The sequence below is a fragment of the Aedes aegypti genome, chromosome 3 (genome assembly GCF_002204515.2).
Source record: "Aedes aegypti strain LVP_AGWG chromosome 3, AaegL5.0 Primary Assembly, whole genome shotgun sequence".
Classification (NCBI taxonomy): domain Eukaryota; kingdom Metazoa; phylum Arthropoda; class Insecta; order Diptera; family Culicidae; genus Aedes; species Aedes aegypti.
Genome location: NC_035109.1, coordinates 65374627 through 65390079, shown reverse-complemented (window position 1 = coordinate 65390079; position 15453 = coordinate 65374627). Strand labels below are relative to the sequence as shown.

The following is a 15453-nucleotide window of genomic DNA, read 5'->3' as shown; positions in this document are numbered from 1 at the left end:
TAAACCCGTTTTCTGCGTGTTTTTCGAGACTGAGTGCATATTGTTTTCCTCTAAGGTTCACAACAACATCTACACTAGGGTACCCATACCGTTGGGCGTGAAAACCGCTATTGAGCCCCAAACCCCAATAAAACATAATCATTCAAGCTTCAGATAAAGAAACTCCTCACTTCACTCCACCCACACGACAACACCAATACAATGACTATGCCAGAATTTTTTTTCACTTCACATCGGCCAAGCCATTACAAAATCGATCAAACACCTCGAAAATACCATAATTTCACAATTTTTCACTATACACCATGAAAATTCATTCCTATATCCACTGACACGCACTATCCGCTACTTATTTTGAGGAATTTCGAGAACATTGCATTTAAAACAGGAACCTTCCGCGCACGTCTTCGCCGCCCGAGCACCATTTTGTATTCGTGTAGATATAATGTAATGCAATGTTCAAAATGATATAAATCAGAGAATTGAAAAACATAAAACAATTTTAGGAACAATATAAATGTGTTCATATGCTGGTATCAACTTAGACATAAACAGTTTCAAATTTGCTTCTGAGACCATATGTATCTAATAATCCAGCTCAAAGATTTATTATCATTAATAATTCTGTGTCTGCAAACTTCATGATGCTCAGAGATGCTTAGCATCCAACTAAAAACAAAAACAATATTTTAAACAACCCTAATACTTAGTATTGCGACCCACAACTAAGGGAACACTTACCCTAGTGAGTACAAACTAAAGCTTAGCTTAGCTTAGATTTCACTGCCTACACGTAATAAATGGTTGCTATTCCGTGATTGACGTGATGTTTTCATATCATATGAGTAAAATGATGCTTTCGACATGGTTTCGTCCTGACAGCTGTAGGAATGTTGCGTTTAGCAGTTTGTTCAACAAGCTTTGGATGGTTCGTCACTTCAAGTGTTGAAAGTATTGTCTTCACCCTGGAAATTCTCATATCAACATCCTTCAAAGCAGAGGTAAACAGGGTCTCCAAATAGCAAAGCACCTGATTGCAAGGACGTGGTCGGCGCCGTTATTGACCCTGTATAAATAGAGGCACTGGATTATGCACACTGAAGAAGATTATGGCAAATCCCAGCCGAACTTCTTTGTGCATCTTCACTGACTTCGGTTAATCACGGAATAGCAACCATTGATATGTGTAGTCAGTCTTTGCTAAGTTGAGCTAAGCTTATTTTTTTTTATTATAATAGTTTTGCGTACAAGCAAATGTTATATTTTTGTTTTTGCGCTCGAATTTAATTTGCTAAAAAATATTACAATTCATTGAAAGCTGTCCAACACCGAACAGGCAACTCTCGATTTGTGAGTTCGATTCTCACCGAGGCGACCCAGACAACCAGAAATCACATGAAAGTTCACGTTACAACTCGTTTATTCATACTAATTACATCAAACCCGCAAAATACTGTGGATAAACTCGTCAGATTGATGAGTTCTCTCGCATAAAACACTTCTTTTCTGAGTTCATTTATACATTTAGTTTCGACTCGTACACTCGTACAAAGTAAGTCGAATCAATCCGCAGCAGCTGTCAAATCAACATTTGTTATCATAAGTTAAGTCGCATAAGATCACACGTTAGTTCGGTAGAATATTTATACACTCGCATTGTATGTTATTATTCATCACATAATATATGCACGCATATCGCCTCCACTTTTGTACGTAGAAGGCCTTTTCGCGACATCTTATAAGTGAAATTTTGCACATATAAAGCCTCCTGGTGATTTCGTTATACGTACATTTTGGTTGTCTGGGGACGTTATTTTGTTCGCAGATTTCACTTTAATTTGTAAATGGACAATACAATTGGAAAATAAATGTAATGGGTTTAAATATTTTCGGTAGTTGTTAAAACTTACACTCGACTGGTTAACCGCCAACGCGATGCACAACCGATACCAATGTTTTTTTTCGAAAATAGATTTTAATTTCGAGAATAAATTCCTTAGATGCATTTCGCCATACAAATGTTTTCCGTATTACCTTTTAACAATTTTTCATGCATATAAACTAGCGCTGTGCGTTCACATGTGGTGAGCAGCAAATCTAGCGTTGCAAATAACCCATTATAAATGCCAGCAGTAGAATATCGGTTAACGCGCAGCTATTCTACAAAACCAAGCTGAGGGTCGTGAGTTCGAATCCCGATGATCTTTTCGTACAGGAAATTTTACGTTACAAATAAGCATTATGAAAAGTCTGCTAATATCCACGCATCCCCAGACCGGAGCCTTTTTGCCGTAAAAATATAATTTCTATTTTGAAAAATCAAGTACCGTAAAAAAGGGTGTCAACCCGTGTCCAATCAGCAAATGGAAAAAAAATCAAATTGCTACCATCTTGGCAATCCTTGACGGATTGTCTTCGATTGGTATAGCCTGAGTGTCTAGTTTTTCGAGGATCATTGGAATTTTTGTAAACTTTCACCGGCACGGAGTTATTCCGGAGGGTCACTGGCTCAAGTCGGGTAAAAATGTCCCCAACTTCCTTTTCAATCAACTTTTACCCAACTTATTAGTATAAATCTTACACCAATTCAACTTGTTTTAAAGTTTCGACTGCGGACGTTATGGGGGAACTTAATTAGACACTAAAACCAGCTTAGGCCTTGTTTTTATTTTCAATTATTTAAGTATCATTTGCAAATTATTTAAGTATCATTTGTGGGCTTCGTTGCCGTGCGGTTAGCGGCGTCAGTCGTTTAGGCGTATTGCGCTACGGAGTATGGTTTCGATTCCCGCCCCAGTCGGAGAAAACTTTTCGTCATACGTAAAATTCTGTGTCGTTCTGTGTGTCCGTTGTCTAATGTTAGTTATGTGCACAGACTGTGGCTGAAGACGGTGTAAATTGTCTTTTTAACTCAGAAATGGTCGTGGGAAATCATGTCAAGGATATTGGCCATGTAAATGACAGGTCCAGTGACTTAGTCGTGAACCAGTTTTTTTTACAAAATGGGAAACTTCCGAGCTTAAGGAATCTTGCCAACTCTTATTGTATTTCTAGGTGGCCAATACCCTCAAAATTATCTTGTTCGATCACCAGACCACTGAGCTACTTTTTCAGAATGATAATATTTAATAGAGTAAAGTGGGGCAAGAGTTTCTTTTTTAACTTTCTAGCTCAACTCAAAACAAAACTTATAAATGTGATGGTGGTTCGAATGGCTAATCAAGTAAGAAACTCTCACTCAAAATATCAGAAAAACCGTTTGAGATTTGTAAAAGTTATGGCTATTTGTTGGTTTAAGACATGAAAATTGTAATTTTTGGTCGAACTTTCATTGCATGGAACTAAATAAATATAAAACCTTAATGATTGGTTTATGACAGGCCTAATATGAGGATGCTTTGAGGAGTATTAAGTTTGGCATAAACGCTTAGAAACAATTGGCCTATAGTGGGGCAAAATTTCGAATCAGCGGAGCAAAAGTTCGACCCAAGTATAAACTCGCGGAAAAATTGTAAATTACTTAAAATCCACATATTAACTCCTAATTTAGCAAAATGTGTCTGATCGTGCGGAAAAAAAGTCATCAAAATTTCACAATTTCACTTAGTTTTGCGAAAAGCTGCTATTTTTAGGTAAATTACAATTAACCCTGTTGTGGGCAATTTTTTTTAATAAAAATTTAGTGTGTTTTTTTTAGTAAATATAAGTTTATGGCTGGTATAAAGAATGTCTGTCACAAAAAAAAAAAACCTTCGCCACCGTCAGAACCACCACGCTGCTGTTGTGAATAAAAAGCGAGGTTTTTTCAACAGTGTTGTACAAAATACAACTGCGCTATAAATTCCAAATGCTTCATCTATAAAAGCTGTGACAGTATAAAAAATAATACTTTTTATAGTTGCGGGCTCATTTCGGTATCAAACAAAAATGTGATTATCTCAAAGTGTCAATTTGCTCTCAATGTTAGCAGAAACAGTTTTCAATTTGTTTTTATTGACAGTAAAAATGGTTTTCCATTTGATTTCATGGAAACATTTATTTGCTCTCAGTTTTGATATTTTAACCGTTAAAACGACCAAAATTACAACAAACTGAGATGTCAAATTCCGCAAGAACGCAACACCAAAATTAGTGTTCAATATGATCTCGAGCTTTGCTAGGGAGACCTACCATTTTCCCGGCGTTTATAACAAGAGTCGATTACATTGGAGACGATGTCATGACATATTTTTGAGATAATAATAAAAATGTATGAACCAAGAAAACCATTTTATATTAACTGTTCCATTAATTCATTCATTCTATTTGAAAGCATGCTCTCAATGCGCCATACAATCATCTTGAAATGCAATAGGATAAAAACCTGAAAATTCGCAGTTTTCAGATCTTAGAAGATCTTCTTTTTTATTTTTCTTTTGCAACTGAGGCAGAGCCTACTTCTCAAGCTAGTGTTCTCATGAGTACTTCCACAATTATTCACTGAGAGCTTTCTTTGCCATTGACCATTTTAGCATGTGTATATCGTATGGCAGGTACGAAAATACTCTAAGCCTTTAGAAGCAGAGAAAATTTCCTACCGGAAAAGATCCTCGAACCGACGACATTCAGCTGGGTCTTGCTGTATAGCTGCGTGTTATCTGGGCCCTCTTAGAAGATGTGCAGTGCATCAATGTGAATAACCCATCATATGTACGGATAATTTAAACGAGCTTAACAACAGAAATGATATGATATATATATTTTTCATATACGTAAAGAGCAAGAGCGCCAAAACCAAAACCATATTGCAAGCGTGTGCTAGAATAAGGGCGTATATCGCATCATCGATTTCTCTTCATCGATCCTCTCTTCTGTGAATAAAGTTGACAAAATGCGGGTTTGATAGCATTTTTTCAGTTCAGGACGTTAGGCAGCGATACAATCTTGCGCCAAGAGCTGAAAAAATACTGACAAACTTGCATCTTTTCACCTTTATTCACAGAAGAGAGGGTCGATGAAGAGAAATCGATCATGCGACATACGCCCTTATTCTAGCACACGCTTGATTGATAGATAGCCACTATCATACAATGCACCTCACAGTTCTTCGACTAAATCAAGCATTTCGACTTTTGGCGGGCTAATATAAGGCTATTATACTGCTCACATGCCATATATTAGAAGTATAATAGCCCTATAAGCCCAAAAAGGCAAATTAGCGTGGTTACTTGGGGACATCAATGCCTTTGAGTGCATCGAAATCAGAAGCATCTGCATGTTTAGCGTTAGCGTTAGCGTAGTTACGGTATACTTCGTAGATTGGATACTAGCAATATTAATGTGTTATATGATAATCTCATCTAGATCGCTCTCAGAAACAAGGCTGGGGAGTAAACCTTGACCCAATCTTAAACAACATTACCAAATTCATGAACATTGCTATTCCTGGCCACGCCCATCTTTACCGTAACTTGGGATAGGAGAAGGAAATGTTGATGCAACACTTACTTAATGAGAGGCCACCGACTCAGCGACGCCCTCATAAGTGCTACGGAGATGGAGGTTGGGAGGGTTATTAGGTGTGGTCAGGATTCGCCTGAAGAGCTGGCGATGGACCCAGAGGGAAACAAATGTTTTATTTACAGTTTAGTTGATTACACTTCGAAACCGGTTGTGATTTTCTGCTCAGAAAACTGTAACAAGCAGAACCGATCCCTCCAGGGTCATCGGATTCATAAAAAAAAACCCGGAAATTGTATACAAAATACTATCAGGTGCGTTCAAATCGACCAACAAAATGCGAAGACATTGACAAAAAAGAATGAAAAACGCCCGAGCTTCGTACGACCATTTCCACGACATGCGACTGGCCAAAGCGCGTAAATCGAACAAATATACTGTACTTCGAATAAACGAGAGAAATGATGTCGAATTACAACGCGAAATTTAGTCGCGCAAAACAACACAAACATGCGGAAACTGTGTCATATTTAAAACAGATATCCATTCAGGCTTGGACCTCTTGATTCCGTCATCGCGAGCCGACGATACACAATATCACAAACATAAACAACAAAAACCGAATCGTTCCGGTGGTGAATTCCAAATAATAATATGGAATAAACTCACCAGATCCTCCAACCAGGTTTAGTTGGTTAAGACGACTCCAGTAAGGAAATTCGTGTTACCCCGAACAGCGAAACTTCGGCACACCACTCCGCATTTTTTGACGTTGGATAACGTCCTTCGGCAACATATGGGGGTACAATTTCAAAAAACGAAAAATTGAGCATGTAACGAAAAATGGTCAGGTTTTGACCGCTAATAACTCAGCCATTTGTCGATAGATTTTCAATATTTATACATCAATCGATCGGAAATTTATCTACGCGTCGATTCAAATGGAGGACACTATTGATTATTGGCAACAAACTATTGAAAAATCGTAAAATGTTGACCCCTTTCTTATCTAACCAATCACGTTCAAGCACATTTTTGGGTTCCGCTTCCCACTATAAAAGCGCACCGGTCCTGCTTCTTCCCTCAGTCTTCTTTTTGCGGTCGGACAGTTTACACGGACGGGCGAGTCATTTTCGCTTTGCGTTTGCTCCCGCCGTCACAGTTCAATTTGTGTCGTCGGAAGAGGAAGACGCAAGGTTGATTTGCGGCGGCGATGACGATGGCTGGGGCGCTTCTCCGAGCGGCGAACTACTGCTGCTCGGAAAAGCGTCCAAGCCATCGTCATCGCCGCAGCAAATTCATCCGCGCTTGCAGATTTCGACTTTGAATTTCAGCATCGGTGGTCAAGAAGCAAGCCCGCTAGGAACGAAATATCACAGGTTCTCTGAGTTGCTGATCCGAGGAGCTGCTTCTAATCGAGCGTCGGACTTGTGAAATCGCTCAAGATTTTAAGACTGAGCATCGTTTGCAGATTTCGACTTATGCCCGGTAATCAACAACCCGTTGCTCTTGTGCGCCATCCACGTCACGTCATTTAGCTGGTTCGTCGTTTAAGCAAATCGGCGCTTTTCAGGGCCATCAAATGTGTTGAAATGAGTTGAAAGAATAATATTTTCGACCTTATTGCATCTTATATTTCTCAATCAATCTCACAGCTTCATACAAAATTTTATTTGTCATGAATAATTGATGGCACGACAATTTGATACTGTATTCGCGGACGCTGCTGCAGTGCCGTCACAACATTTCACAACGATTGTAAAATAGAGTGGCATTTCCAACAGCTTCTTAGACTTGCCATATTTTATGAGAACATATGTAACAAAATTGCGAAATATTTAGAATGCTTCTGAAAAGAAATTCTCATTGAACAATTTTCATCATTTTGGCACCCATGGATCAGAAATTTTCCTTCATACAAAAGAAAACTATTGATTATCAATAGCTAACCATTGAATATTAGAAATTTTTCTACGAATCGACTTCAATAATTAAAACTATTGATTCTCATGAATAAACTATTGAAAAATCTATAAATATCAAGGCATGTCTTATTTTCCATAGAAAAGCTCATTTTTCTTGTGTATTCCTAGCACAGACATCATTGCTCGATATCTTAACCACTTTCGTCATGCAAAGGGAAACGCCCCTTTCGGTCTTCTTCTTACTCCTCTTTATTCTATTGTGTTCAGTCGAAGCCAACCAAGCTTCAATGTGCCCCGCGCACATCAGTCAATCGTCGACCAGCAATTGGAGAAGGAATCCTATCGGAATAAATTTTAAATATTCGTCGCTGCCGCTGCTTCTGCTCTTGTTTATTCCCAACCTAAGCTAAATGCTGCGGGTTCCGTGAAATCGCTCATCATGGCCATGGGCATCCAGCTAGGCCATCAAATTCGTGGAGAACTCGTCTAGAAACCTTGAAAATTGCCTTCGGAGGAGTGAGCAAACCAACAAAAACAACGAAGCACAAATTTACCGACAGCATTTCGATTTAATCGTCTTCGGTAATCTTTTGGTGTGTTTCTGTCTCACAATGTGTCAATCCATCAGTTCAATCACCCAGTTCGATCGACGGTGACTAGCCCCTACCGTCCTTTTCAGGACGACCATTTCATTTTGAAAGAGTTGTGAGAATTTTCCACCGTGAAGAGCGACATTACTAGTGTTTGGATGTGATTGATTCAAATTTTGGTCAGTAATTTGCATGCAATCATTTATCACGGCTAGAAAAAAAATTCCCATTGTGCGCGCGCGGTCAGGTAAATCGCGAACGGCACTTGAATTAAGAATCCATCACGGTTTGCCTCGCATTTAGAACAAAGAGCTAAAACTTATCAGCAACAGCTTTGTTGACGTTTTGATTTGGTAAGAAATTGTCGATCGAATCTATCGACATGCATGGAGACACCATCTTCTATGGTGACAGAGGGCTCGATTGGCTTGTCAGATAGATCGGGCCCGGGACATCCTGTCTACTGCAAATCGCTGCAGTTGATATAGGGCATGTCCATTGCCTGATCGAATCGAATTACACACACAGAGAAGACTGCAAAAATGCTACCGCCGCCCGACCCGAGCGACGGGAACCTAAATAAAACTTTGTTTGCCATTTATCTCCGTTGAAAACTTATCATTCGAAATTACAATTGATAACTAAATATTAATTATTCAATTGTGGCCCTGTAAAGGGTTGTTGTTTGAAATTGTGCTTCAATGCAATTTAAGCGCCTTCGCCACGGATACGACGAGCCAGCTGGATGTACTTCGGCATGATGGTGACACGCTTGGCGTGGATCGCGTACAGGTTGGTATCCTCAAACAAACCAACCAGTTAGGCCACGCTCGCTTCCTGCAGGGCCATGACGGTCGCGCTCTGGAATCGCAGATCGCTCTTAAGGTGACACGGCAGACCGTGTTATTTTCCCTATCTTTTGTCTCTCGCTAACAATTATCATAAAACTTTGCAGAAGCAAATCTCTAGTTTTAGTGAATCGATTAAACTGAAAATTTAATGGGTTGTGCACTACATATATATGCTAGTGATACATTTTTCGCATCGATATATTGAGTGGAACTTGAGATTAACTTTTCAAATGGAGAGGGTGATTAAAACACCGTCCCGTGGCCTTAATCAAGAAGTCCTGATCGATTTCACCGCCAGCAACAACGATTGCTGTGGTGCACAAGATTCGCAAACTCTGCACCTGTTATGATGTGGAGCAGGGCTTGTCAGATAATTATGGTGATATTTGCGCTGCCGAGATCACTATAATGAATTGTCGGGCACTACTGGTTTGCTTCTACATTTCTCCGGATACCACAATGAAGCAGAAGAAGTTCTTTATGGCGCGGAACTTCTTCGAGTACCAAAAGGAGACCATGCCAATCATCGTCACAGGTAACTTCAACATCGATTTGAGCAAAGAGGAGTACACAGAGTTAGCGGACTTCATGGACAAGAGCCTCAACCTCAAACTGGCTTCGGAATCCACTAAAGCAACCAATCTTAGTAGATCATGAATGGACCTAACGTTCAACCGGTATATTTGTTTGGAGAGCAAAAGTTACCGCTCATGCTTCATCTTCCATCGACCGGTTCTATCGGTGTTGAAGTGTTAACCGAACCAACCAAATAATAACACTCAATGTCCATAATAGATCAGAATTGACATGCAACAAATAGTTTGAAAATTGATTAGATTTTTTGTCAGTACCTAGAAATCTTTCATAAGTTCGTGACGGTCCTAAATCAGGAAACAGAAGAAGCTAACGTTATCCAACGTCAACTTGGCGGTCGTATCTCGGAAACAACCTTACTTTTTCGATGACATTGCACTGTAGTAATTGGAACATGAACTATTTTAGCTGTACACCAAGTTATTTGTATTTGCAGTGAAATTTACATCTCTTGATGTTGCTAGTATTTTATCTTTAGTGGAACTGCTATTATTAAGGCGAAGTAGGCCGTCATTGAGATTTGTATGCGTCGTTGATGATTGTTGCTAATTCGTCAAACAATTTCCATTTAAAGAAAATCTGGTGGATCTGCACTGGCATAGCTGAAAAAGTATCAGCATACTTGTTGCATGTAAGCACATATAGTGATACTTTCCTGTATCTATATCAATTATGACGTCTAAGTTTTATCACTTTGAAATTGCGAGCTGGAAATTCATCATGGCTGCCTAAACAAATGACGGGCTACTTAGCCTTAAGTATTTGGAATCATTAATCAAGAAAAATGTTTCCCAAAGATGAATTCATACTGCATCTGAGCGAACGAACAATTATTATGCTATAACATTTGAATTTTATCACCTGTGGGCCCTCTGGGAGTTTATGAATGCTGACGGCACTTCTTACAGAAAACGACAATACAATGATACCTTTGTAATGTCAACTCAACATTTGACGGATTTCACGCCAACTCGACAAAGGGATTGGCAGCACCCCTTCAGAATTCAATGAAACTTTCTGGGTGTGAAGACTATGTAAAACTAAGATACTTTACATACTTTGTTTTTTCAAAAACCCGTATTACACGAAAACGGTAAGACCTACAAAAAAGTGTTGTATGGAGGACTGTCGTGCAATTTCCTGACGTTTTAGAGAAAAATATTGAAAAAATAAAAACACATTTTTTACACTGAAAAAAAAAAAAAAATATTCAAAACTTTAAAGTCGATTTAAAAGAAAACGGCCATTTCAGATTTTGATCATCCTTAAGCAAAAAGTTTCGCAATTAAATTTACTAAAAGTCGTCCATACATTGCAAATTGGGCATATTTTAGGGAAAAAAGTTTTTCTAACATCGAATTTTTGAAGTCCCGTAAACTGGGGGGAAGTTGATCACTTTTGAGCGATTCTGTGCTATAATTCCTAGTGGGATTCATGTATTATCATCCAAATATTTTTAAAACCTGTACTGGTTGAATGTTTAACGAATTATACAAACGAAATTTTGACGAATTGTTATCGTAATAACAAAAACAATTTTTGGAGATCAAAAAGTGGTGTTTTTGATTCCGGGGTGAAGTTGATCAATTACTGCGATAGGTTTCCTAAAATAAAGAAGTATGCAATTCACTAAATTTGGGGTCTCTGAATCTGAATCAAGACTTAAAAATATTACAACTTATTGATAAATAGGGTAATTTTTTAATTGAAAGTTGTGAATTACAGATTACACCACATTAAACGCCTAAAGGTAGACAATTTTCTTTGAAGTTAGCAAGCCTCTCGCAAAAAGATCATTTTTTCTCTAAAATAATAATTTGTATCCTCAATACAAATTCGAAACTGGGTACACAAAACATATCTGGAATGTATGAAACAGTTTATTAAAACTATAGCTTTGTATAGCCGTGGAAAAAGTCGATTGTTTGGAGAAAAACCCTTCAACAGTTCATGAAACATTTCCTAAAAAATCTGTTTTTTCATGGAATAATTACCTTGAATGCCAAACCGAATTTATGAAAATCAAGAGTAGCTATCAGGTAATGCCACAACTCAGAAATTGTGGTAATTGAAATCGTGGCATAGCTCTTATAACAGTCTATACATGTGGGTACGGGAATGATCAACTTCTCCCCGCTGATCAACTACACCCCGAATTACGGTCCCAAAGTTTTTTTTTTTACTTTTTTTTATAAACCTGTATAACTCGAAAACGGGTGGGGATTGCTCATCAAACCTTCCGGTCCGCCTCATAGTTACGTACTATTTGGTGCTGGGTGTAGTTCTTGTTTTTCCAGCTGTATTGAAAAGCATGAGCCATAGTCTTTGGCATACAATCGGATCTTTCTTTAGCAGAAAAGAACCGAAATGTCTATCGACGACCGGTGATTGCTAGCAGATATAGTGAAGAGCTTGTCTTGAAACGTTCATCGCTTCAAGCTAGTTGAAAAACTGAATACACTGATTGCCTGTCGATCAGAGCCGAACTAGGCATAGATCGTATACATACATCTGAATCTACATGTCTCCGATGTATTACATCGTTCCAGGTGGGAGTTATCTGATATGTGAATATGGTACCATAACAGAATTTTCCATCTGAACGAAGTGATAAATCATAATATTCCGCAAACTGTATCACACATCTACAGAATGTATTGCGTGAAGTTAAGACACAGCAGAGTATTGGGTACATAGGACCAAGTCCCTGCCGGGTGGCGCGAAACTGATGAGCGATAGACAATAGAATCAACAACACTGCCATAAGGGATAGTAAGCATGTGACTATTGTCGAAACTATGATTAGGAGGCAAATCAACATCCCAAGATCAAATTTTTATTACAACCAATGTAGGTATTATTAAATTAGGCTGTAGAAAATGATAAATATCTGCAAGGTAATAAATGCTCGTAGCCTGTTTTCTTCGAATACACATGTATAAATTGTTAAAATTGACGAATCATACGCGAAATTTATTAAACGGATCATGAAATTAGGACTGAAATCATAATGATGATAGATTATCAACTTTACTTTCGTCGTGCTATTTTTTACCGTTAGAATCACCAAACTGATTGGTTTCCCACTACTTACACCAATACAACAGCACAAAAACTGAAGTATTATAATCGCGCGTTGAAACTTATTCAGTGAATTCTTGTATATAGCTTGTATAAATGACAGAATCATCAACTTCTTAAACTTTCTTTAACTGAAAACAGGATGCTTGTTTATCGATATTCGGAAGCTCCACAGTCACGGCCAGTCCATTCGGGCAGACGAGTACCTCTGGGAAACCGGCGACGACTGGGGCCTTTGGGGCTACGCCCGCTTTTGGCCAACAGGCGACGCCTTCGCTCTTCGGACAAACGCAACCGTAACGCCGCAGGTGGACTGTTCGGGGCGAGTACTACGGGGGCACCGGCTTTCGGCGCTCCGGCCACCACCCAGTCCGGATTCGGAGGAAATTCTCCAAAGACAATCTGGATAAAATCGAACTAGAGTTTCTATCCTTTGACAGATATGGGGATTTTTTTTGCTGTTTTGGAGCGTCTTGCTGGGTAGTGCTTCGTGAAGCCCAAGCAGGACAGTTCGGTTTTGCGTCGTCCGATAGATTTTACTCACGGTTTCGCGCGTGTTTTTGTCGCCGGAGATTTTTTTTCCTGTTTTGGAGCGTCTTGCTGGGTAGTGCTACGTGAAGCCCAAGCAGGACGGTTCGGTTTTGCGTCGTCCGATAGATTTTGCTCACGGTTTCGCGCGTGGTTTCGACGCCGATTTTTTTCCTGTTTTGGAGCGTTTTGCTGGGTAGGAATTTGGGAAGGCCCAAGCAAGACAGTTTGTTTTCGGGACGCCAAGAAGTTTTGCTGTCAGTGTCAGTTTTGTGTTCAGTCGAGGATGGATTACCACCTGGTGAGTTCGTTTCATGCTTATGATGATAACACATTTTTTATTGAAAGCGTAACTTTTATGTAATATTAAAACAAACTTTGTATGGTTCGTCACTATAAGTGTCGGCTTTTTCCTTATACAATTTCAATATACATATATTTTTCCCTTTTTGACATTATTAAAAATTACCTTTTGAATTGTTCGACATAGTGAATGTTGACGTATTTTTTTTAAACTTCTACCATATCGAGACAAAATGCACAGTAATACTCATATGTAATTTTCAAACAAACTATGTATGGTTCGTCACTACAAGTGTCGGCATTATTCCTGTTTCATATAATTTAAAATATATACATGTAATTTTCAATTTTCGTCATTAATAAAAAAGTCTTTTGAATTGTTCGACATTATAGATGTTGACGTGTTTTTTAAAGCTTCTCCCAAAACTAGCTTTAAATATAAGTCGTATATATCCCCCTTGTCCATGGATCGCATCACCGACCAGAGGTGACTCCCAGATCTTTTCCTCCCTCACTAATAAACACCCTTCCCGTGGTGATTGTGGAGATGCAGAGGTATTCTCGGTCTCTAGAAGCAACAATCATTACACCCTAACATTCCTTCCCCATCCCAACTGACTGTAAGGACTTGGCCGGCGCCGTTATTGATCAATAATATTAGATCTGCTAAAATTGCATTTCGAGAGTAAGCGGAAACTCCCATCCCTTATTCATTTGGATCCCAGTGCAATTCTTACCAGTTCCGATCAATCACGGAGTAGCAACCATTGACATGTACAGTCATTCTATGCTATGCATGCTATGCTAAACCCGTATAACTCGAAAACGGTAAGAACTACAAAAAACTGTTGTATGGGGGACTGTCGTGAAATTTCCTGAAGTTTTAGAAAAAAAAAATATTGAAAAAATAAAAACACATTTTCTTCTAATTTCCATATAAACCTACATTATCTTTGGGCCACTTTTAAATCACCACCTAGAAAGCTGAAAATTGGATGGTGAGGAACATATGGGAGATTGGATTCTCAAACATTTTCAAATTTGAAACAATCTTTTTGAAGCATTATGCACGTTCGGAACGCATATACACGCTCTACGTTACATCAACAAATGTTAGTAAAAAGTGTATGAATGAATGAATCTGATAAGGAATTGCTCCATTCATACCTACTTATCCAGCTACTGCCCCTCTGTTGTCGTCTTTTGACACGGGTTGTTATTATAACAACATACTTTATGTACAGAAATGCGTTATCGCCGTTAAGATTGTAGTTCCGTGTGTGCACAGATGTATGTATGTATGCTCACATGGATGCACCATGCTGCCATTCAAAGCACAAGGTGCAATTTGTAGCAGAACTCTTATCAGACTTCAATGAAAACATAACTACGGTCAAACAATGTTTCTAACAGATTTGTTTTCTCTTCCTCTTCTCGTTACAGCTAAGGACGTTATATTAACGTCCTACTCATGTATAGTTGGCCGCAGAGATGGCCAAACTAGATTCATCATGTATAGGTTTTATATTTAATTTATTTATTTTTATTAGTAAGTATCAGAATTGTTCAATTGGCATTTCACTCCTAGATGACACTAATCATTTTTCAAATGGTTTCTTTCCAGATTTAATTTTAAGTAGTTATGCACAGCGTAGGACTTCCAGTAGTAGTAGGTGTAAGTATAAAATTCCTTTCTTTTTTGTTTAGTTTGTGTTTTGGCTTCTGAAAATATCATCAATGACAACGTTTTGGCCATTCTAAATTCTAATTCAACCTTGCATCCCACACATGACCAAACCACGTTTTATGTGCGCTTGCCCAAATGTCTCTAATCGTTTTGTGTACCACTCGAATTTCTTAACACTCATTGTCACTACCATGCGCATTCATTCATTGACCGCTTCTGGGCCTGCAGCAGTCCCATCCATTATGGAATCAATTCCCTCGTTGCGACATAAGTATATCGTTCCATCGGGCAGCAGCGAATCCATCATCTTTAGTACGACCCCCGTAATTCAGCGTGGCGATCAGCAGCCAGTGGACGATGAGCTCTTTTCCGGTGAAGTCTTGTCCGGCGAAGAAGACGAATCGCGGGAAGCGCCTTATCGTGGTGGCGATTACTTCCAGCGGCCGGGAATGATT

The 15453-nt window shown here is 38.9% G+C and overlaps 1 protein-coding gene across 7 annotated transcripts in view; it reads left to right on the top strand.

Annotated features, from left to right (window-relative positions):
- The window catches only part of LOC5578743 (laminin subunit beta-1), a 59290-nt gene that overhangs the window by 15217 nt on the left and 28620 nt on the right, over nucleotides 1-15453 (top strand). For all 7 annotated transcript variants that reach the window (XM_021852692.1, XM_021852693.1, XM_021852690.1 and 4 more), the window contains exons 3-4: nucleotides 14755-14860; nucleotides 14936-14986. In XM_021852692.1, the coding sequence (XP_021708384.1) occupies nucleotides 14803-14860; nucleotides 14936-14986 (109 nt within the window). In that variant the 5' untranslated portion in view covers nucleotides 14755-14802. The remainder of the gene's footprint in view (nucleotides 1-14754; nucleotides 14861-14935; nucleotides 14987-15453) is intronic.